The following is an 8,159-nucleotide window of genomic DNA, read 5'->3' as shown; positions in this document are numbered from 1 at the left end:
GAAGTGACGAAGGCACTAGGCGCTAGGTAAATAGTTCCGTCGCGGCGCAGGCAGAGTCCGCTACTAAGGTTCCGGCCACTGGCGCTTTAGGAGACCTTGTGCAGGATTTCCGTTGCTCTCGAGTTCCAGGGCGCGTCGAGAGCCAGACTGCTTCAGATTTGGGCGGCTGGTAGTAGTTCCCGAGTCACAGTGAAACAGGCGACCCAAGAAAAGAGCCCTGGCGGACACAAGCAGGAGAAGACCTAAAGCTGTAAGAGGAATTTGTTTTGTCGGACGGAAGCTGGGAGCCCAGGTTGAGTGAAGAGCACGAGACGCCGTCAGGCCCTTTGCTGCTCCGTCACTTTCTGTGCATTTAGTGTTCCCATTTGTACAGTGAGGGGTTAATCTGAGGGAGCCAAGGGCGGTTCTGACGCTGTAAATTCCCCATAATAAGGCGTACTTGGTGTTTTAAAGTGTGTGGATAAAATATTGTTTGTCCTTCTGTAGTAAAGGGCAAACTGGTTTAGTCAGTGATGAATGTTGTCTGCGTGGAAGATGCAGACAACTTGTTAGCCCCTTAGAAAGCCAAGTACCGACCTTAAGCATCCGAATCGCCGCGCTAGGGTGTCCATCTGCGCGGTGCCTGCCTGTACCCAGCTTCACCTGGTAGCAGTAGTAGATTAGTACTCTTGTTCTTAAGGAAGACCATGAGAAAATAAGGAGACATCTATCTACCGGCTCTTAGTTTACCAGAGGATATCCCCTGACACTTGAAAAGTCTAGTAAAAGTACAAATTTAGGACAGTTGTAGGATCAGGAACTGTGGGCACATTATTTTGGGGTGAAATAATAAGATATGGGTATTTTGTTGTTTTAAATTCTACTGTGGAGCCGGGTATATAGCTCAGCGACACAGCGCCTGCCTGGCAAGCACAAGGGCTTGAGTTCGATTCCCGGTGAAATAAATAAATAAATTCTATGCCATATAATGTTCCTAAATGGAGAAATTTAAATTCTGGAGAGCAATAACAATTTTAAGACAGGGAGGGATTTTAGAGATGGTAGAGTAACACTTCCATTCAACAGTTAAGGAGAAATCTCCAGGAAGAAAGAGTGAAATGCCCAGAATGGTGTAACTAATTAATGGCAGAACCAGGACCTTTGATAGTAAACAGTGAATGTTGGTGTCAGAGCAAAAGCATTTACTTATTTGAGAGACAGGATGTTTTTTGCTCAGTGGGGCCCTTAGCTCGTCTACCTGGCCTCCTGAGTAGCTGGGACTACCTATGCGCACATTACACCACCCATATTTAAAATTTTATTCTTATTTGGAAATGTGACACTGGATTTCCATTAACCATGTATCAAGTTTTCCTTTTAAGATAATTTTAAATATAAAGTACAGTTTTAAGTATAAAATGTCATTAAGCAAGAAATATGAAGTAAATATTGTATGTTGGTAATATGATCAAGGCAAAAACCATATGATGATGGTATGTGGATAACAGTTTTGGAAAACATCATTAATGGAATCATCTAGAAGAGCTCAGGGAATAGGATGCTATTTGTACATTGTTCTTGATGGTTTATGTTATTGAAACTTAACTTACAGTTTTCAAAGAAGAATGGAGGAAAATATCATGCTCGCTGCAGTGGAAGACACTGTGGAGTACCACCTGTTCCTGATACCAGATGAATCAATGGACCCAGAAAAACACAGAGAGATTCTTGAGAAGTATATTGAGAAAATAATGAGCCAATTTGCACCTATGCTGGCTCCCTATATCTGGCAGAACCAACCTTTTAATCTCAAATATAAACCTGGCAAAAGTAAATAGTTCATTCATTGTTGTGAGAAATGTGTATCTTCAACTTTTTAGATTAATGATGCCTGCCCACATTCAGTTAAGCCCCTAAACTTAATGTTAGATTCATATTGATTAAAAATTATAGTAGTCATTACCTTAGGAACTAACTTATACTAAACATTAAATTCATGGCTATTATTTTGAACTTCACTTACTATCCCATAGTGTACCTAAGTACCTGTGCTAAACATGCTTGTATACGGCTTCCATAATCATAGTTCCTTTTGATGTTACTCAATGCTTATCTTGATAATGTATTTAGTAAGCTGTCTTGTTTCACATAGTAAGAGTGGGTTTGCCTCGCTTATAAAGAAATAATTGAATTTTATGATCAGCCTTTGCTACTCAGAAACTTTTTGAGGTTCCTTCACTCACTTTGCTGTGTTTTGGTATTTGGGACCAGACCCCTAACAAAATGTGCAACTCTGTCCTATCATTTCTTCTAGCTTTATGAAAATAGATAATGACCAAGACTCTGCTTGTACAGTAAATTCTGTAGGGTCTTATAGTATCCAGAGCTTGGGTTCTTCTGATATGATTGCTCTGCCATATAATTGAAGGCTTATCTCATCTTTGGCTAGCAATTACTGAATGCATTTTCTGGTATTGATTTTTTTTTTTTTTTAATGTATTTAGTACAGGGTCTACAAGGTCTCACAACACAGATTGAACTTGTAGTGATCCTATTTTCAGCCTCCCAAGCACTGGGATTACAGTCGTGTACCACCACGCCTAGTCTCAATCCCTGGCTCAGTGCGCCCCGGGGGTGGGGCTGGCTCAGCATGCTGGGGATGGAACCCCAGTCCCTGCGCCTGCCTAAGGAGGTGCTTTAATCCGCTGAGCTATCTGGCTGGCCCCTCTGGTACTGATTTTATTGAACATGTTCCCTGGAATACTTGTGACATTTATTGGCGAGAATACTGTCACATTAGCACAGTACATTTTACCTGTGCTGTAGAAAATAATTTTTACCCTGTTTTCTTATTTTTAGTGTATTGCCATAAAATCAGTTATCCAAGCCAGTTAGTATTTCATACATGTTCCATAAGGCACTAAATCCTGGTATGATAACCTTTGAAATAATGATCCCTTTTCTATACTGTTTGGTTTTGATGTAAGCCTCTTACAGCTCTTAATCCAGACAACTACAGTAGTCTCTCAACTTATCACTCTACTTCTAGTCATCCAGTTTTTCATATTGTTGCCTGTTACCTTTGTAAAACAAATTTAATCATCTTATTCTTCTGCTTATCAACTTTCAGCATTTCCCCATTGCTTCAGGAGGAGGTTTAAATTAAGATCTAGAATAAGGTAGATTAAAAATAGATACTTTAATTGTAGTTTCTCTAATTGAAGAAACTTGGGAAGTACTATATTGTGTAGGGAGAAAAGTTCAGTGGGCTGTTTCTCTCATTTCTTCCCATTCTCACCCTGGCTTCTTGGAGACTTTCAGTATTGTACTTGTTTGACCTTCTTACATTGATTGATTTTTTTTGTAAGTTGATTCTTGCATTATAAGAATAAATCTCTTTTGGTCTTAGAATCCTTTTAATGTGCTGTTAAGTTTGATTGCTCGTATTCTGTTGAGGATTTTGGTCTCACTATTTATCAGGGATATTGGTTTTTAGGTTTCTTGTCTTATATTTTGTCTGATTTGGGTAATAAAATTAGAGTAATGCTGTCCTCAGCATGAGTTTGGGAGTATGCCCTTCTCTTCATATTTCCAGTAGGCTTTGAGAAGGCATAATACTAACTTTTTAAAATGTTTTATGGAATTCTCCACTGCAACCATCTGTCTATTCCTGAGCTTTTCTTTGTTAGGAAGTTTTGATTGCTGATTTCATCCCCTTATTAATTATACTTGTGTTCAAAGTTGTGTGTGTGTGTGTGTGTGTGTGTGTGTGATGTACTCAAGACCAAGCTTAGGCTGTATATTTTTAGGAATGTATCCATTTCTTAGTTTTCTTAATTCATTGATAGACAACTGTTCATAGTGTTCTCTTATGTTTTATTTTCCCCACGGCATAGGTTGTAATACTGCCTTTCATTTATTTAGTATTTTATTTGTAGTTAATCTAATTCATGATTTATCAGGTTTTTTTTTTTTAAATGAGCTTTTTTCCTATATTTTATTTCATTTAACTCTGCTGTAATTATTATCTCTTTTCTTTTCCTAGCTTTAGGCTTGTTTTCTGGTTCCTTGATGTAGAAGGTTACGTTGCCTATCTGAAATCTTTCAAAAGTATAAACTTCTCTTTGTATTACTTTTACAAATCCTGGAGTTGGTATGTTATGCTTTCGTTTTTATTGGTTTCAAAATATGTCCTAATTTTCCTTGTTTCCTCTTTGACTTACCAGTTATTTGACAATGTGTTGTTTAAGGTGGGCATGATAACACATATCTGAATTCCCACATTCTAGGAGGCTGAAGCAAGAACACTGTAGGTTTGGCTTATTAGCAGAGAGAGAAAAGTACAATAGATAAATGGAGATTTATCTGCTGGCTATCTAATTTAGCAATTGAAAGCTAGTTTCCATTGAGGAACTTTGGGGTGTCTTCCAAAGAGTAGCCCTGGCCATGATGCCTCAGCTGCTCCCCGTTCCTCCTGGTCTGCACACCCAGAAACCTGTTTCTGGAAGGGAATCCACCTGCCTATCTGGCCAGCATTCTGTTGGTCATTGGCTTCAATGGGGATTCACCAGAAGGTGCTGGGGAAACCTGTCCTCTTTTTTCAGAGTGGCAGCTGCTCTAAGAGCATTTAACTGGCTGGCAGAATAACCACTGTTTGTCCAAGTATTATAAGGGATAGGTAAAAGCCTGACAAAAGTCTATTATGTAGCACTTTGTAAGTTTACAGAAAGTTTCAAAGTCCACAACTTACTATCATAAGTATTTTTCTATACACATAAATGATAACGACGTAGGAAGTGAGAGAGAAGGTTGGAGATCCTCCCTTAGGCTAAACATGTTTTGATCCCTGAAGTGTGGTGCTTTGGAAATAACTGATCTCACCCAGAAGTCACTTCTTTTTACTGTGTCTCAGGTTCCTTCTCTTGGGGGAGACTGTCGCCGAGAACACTCAGCCAGGACATGACTTTTATGTGTGTTATCCTAGGCAAAATTCCGATGTCTCATTTGACCTAGAGAAGGGGTGTGTGGCCTTCATCTAAGATGACTTCCCTTTCTTTGGTTAGCAAACACTCATTTTTATGGCCTTAACTTAATTGTTGGGTAAGAGGAAAAGGTTGGGCAGTTCAGAATTCTCTCTGTAATCTGACATGCTTCCAAAAGAAAAAGGAAAGTGTGAAGTGGCAGGAAAAGATCAGATTGGGAATCTCAAGAGCTAAGATTGCTCACCAGTGGAAGATCAGGCCAGATGGCCTGTTGCCTTTTAATTTGGCAGTTAGGGTCCCATGATTTATTAATAGGCAGGTATACTTTCTAAATATAAATAGATTTCTTAGAAAGACCATTTTATAGTATTTCATGTCAGAATCCATTAGGGAACTCTTAAAACACTACTTTTCTCTACCGCTGCTGTCTTAAGATAAACTCACAGCAGTCAAACGAGTCAGAAAAGGAACACTAGTAAGTTCAGCAGTTAGTCCGAATATAACATATTCAAGACAGGAATAAAATGTCCCATTAAAGAAGCTTCATAACCTCACATTTTTAACTTAAATTTATCATTAGTTTAACAAAATTACATAAGTGACAAAGCATAGACAATTACAAGCAATGGGCAAAGACCTAAGTATTTGAGGCATAAAAATTGTGATTCCTTAAGCGAGTCACAATCCAGAATCTATGAAACAAAAGCAAACTCTTACCTCCGTTGAGTTATCTTGGTGGAAATCATCCAAATGATATAAGGGAAAGAAACTTAACTGCTAAGTGTCTGAAACATCGAGTTTGTGTTCTCTATAATCAAGGAATGAATTCTAGGAACAATGGAGGTTAAGAGTAGGAAGAGTTTATTGAAAGGAAGAAAAGTTTCTGTTGAGATAGAAGAGGGCCTGTAAAGTAAGTTGCCCCCAAAATTCTAAGTTTGAGCTCAGTTAGAGCAACTTAGTAAGAGCCTCTCTTGAAATAAAATAATAAAGAACTGAGAACGTAGCTCAGTGTTAAGGGCCTGGATTCAATACCCCGCACTGGAAAAACAATAAGAACAAACAAATTGTGTTGTTTAATTTTCATACATTTGTAGATAGCATACTTGCTTGAAATTTTCTGCTTCTTGAAGTCCATCTACCTGAGATTTCCAGAGTACTCTTGTCTATTATAGCTCCATGCCTTTGCTTATACAGCTTCCTCTTTCTGGAATGTCCATCTTGGGTCATTCTTTCGGATACCATTCCTGCAAGCAGTTGCGTCTCACAGCCTGTAGTGCACACCACTACTCTGGGGTTCACATCCTGTCTTGAAGTGACTTGGTTGTCTCTTACTAAAGAGACTAGGTCTTCCAGAACAGGCTTCCTACATCTTGTTCAGAATTGCAACCCTAGCTCCTAGAACGGTACTTGGAAGATAATCAGTGAAGGTGTAATGGAATGATTACATGTATTTTTTTATTTACAGTGATAAATTTATCTGATTGTATGATTGGTTTTCTCTTGTTTTTAGGAGGTGTTCCTGCTCATATATGTGGCATGACAAAGTTTGGGGACAATATTGAAGATGAATGGTTTATTGTTTATTTAATAAAACAGATTACAAAGGAATTTCCACAGTTAGTAGCCAGGTAATATAATCATTTATTCTGAAATAATTGTGTTTTTTAATACCAAGTGACTACATTTTATCCACTTAGTAATTTTTTTTGTGGCCTGGTGAAAATTGTTCTACTTTGGGATTTAAAAAGTGACTTTATTTTTTATTCTCTTGTGACCGCTTTTTCTTGAGAAAGAAAGTATTATTGGAGATTTTTATTTCTAAAGTATTTAAATAAAATCTACATATGTTGGGCTTTATTTTTAAAATTCTGATTATGAAAGAATAAATGTGGTTAAAAATTCAAACAAGAGTTGTACTACTTTGCTTTTCTGTAAGTAGCTAACGTTAAGCTTTCTTGTGGATCTTTAAAGAAAGTCCATTCAAATACATAGTTTACTTCTCTATTATGTCTCCTTGTACTCATTCATTGCTGTAATATTTGGAGAAATCATGTACAGAAGTTTAGAGGAGCCAGATATGGTTGTACAAGCCTGTAATCCCAGTACTTTTCAGGTAGAGGCAGGACAGTAACAAAAACAAATTCAGGCTCAAACTGGGCAACTTAGTGAAACCCTGTCTAAAAATTTAAAAAAAAGTATGGCAGTGAGGCTCAGTGCAAAGACCTATGTTCAATCCCTAGTAACAGAAATGCGCACACATGTATGCACATACAAATTGGTATAGGAAGCACTGTAGATAACCTTGAATTGTAATTCAGTCTTTATAAAGGTACTAATAGGTCTCTGCACTTCCCTATTTATGCCAGCAGAGGGCGTTTCACTCATTTATTTTGTAGGGGTTTTTTTACTAATTTTTCTAGACAGTTCAGCAAAGCTAATCTTTTTCTACCCTACCAGTTTCTTTCCCACCAGCACAACAGAAAACTTTGAAAACTTTTTGTTATTGAAAAAAAAATTTTTTTTTAATTTTTGGTGGAACCAGAGATTGAACTCAGACCCTTGCACTTGCCAGGGAAGCGCTTATTCCACTGAGCCATTTTCCTTGTTATTGAAATTTTAAACATACATAAAAGGAGAGAGAATGAAGCCACATATACCTATTATCCAGCTTCAACAGTTTTCAATTTATACTCATTATTATTTTATCTGTACTCCTTTATTCTTCCATTGTAAAACATGTCTCCAAAATTATGCCATTTGAACCCTAATAATTCAGGATTAAATCTATGAGATAAAAGTGCTTTTTAAAGTGTTATTGTATTTTGAGACAGTCCTGTATTGCTCCGGCTTGCTTTGAACTCTTGCCTCAGGTGAGCCTCTCAGCCTCCTGAGTACCTAGGGTTACAGGTGTTCACCACTGTACCAATTTATATCTGCTTTCTCGTCATTATTTTAAATTTATTTTTAATTGACCAATAAGAATTGTATGTATTTATCAGTTACAGCCTGCTTTGAAACATTGTAGAATGGCTGAATTCAGCTGATTAAAGTATGCTTTACTTCATGCTCTGTACTTACCATTTTTGTGGTGAGAACACTTAAAATCTCCAGTAATAATTTCCCATAAAATAATACATTGTTATTAACTCTAGGCATTATATTGTGAAGGAATAATAAACTTTTATTTTAAACACTATT

The 8,159-nt window shown here is 37.4% G+C and overlaps 1 protein-coding gene across 1 annotated transcript in view; it reads left to right on the top strand.

Moving 5' to 3' along the window:
• The window catches only part of Ecd (ecdysoneless cell cycle regulator), a 29,451-nt gene continuing 21,292 nt past the window's right edge, over positions 1-8,159 (top strand). The window contains 3 exon segments of the mRNA XM_023718653.1: positions 1-250; positions 1,592-1,809; positions 6,472-6,589. Coding sequence (XP_023574421.1) covers positions 1,605-1,809; positions 6,472-6,589 — 323 coding nt within the window. The 5' untranslated portion in view covers positions 1-250; positions 1,592-1,604.

This window comes from Octodon degus, unplaced genomic scaffold, assembly GCF_000260255.1.
Source record: "Octodon degus isolate 3935 unplaced genomic scaffold, OctDeg1.0 scaffold00005, whole genome shotgun sequence".
Taxonomy (NCBI): Eukaryota; Metazoa; Chordata; class Mammalia; order Rodentia; family Octodontidae; genus Octodon; species Octodon degus.
Note: the sequence above shows the minus strand (reverse complement) of the source record. Positions and strands in the feature narration are given on the sequence as shown.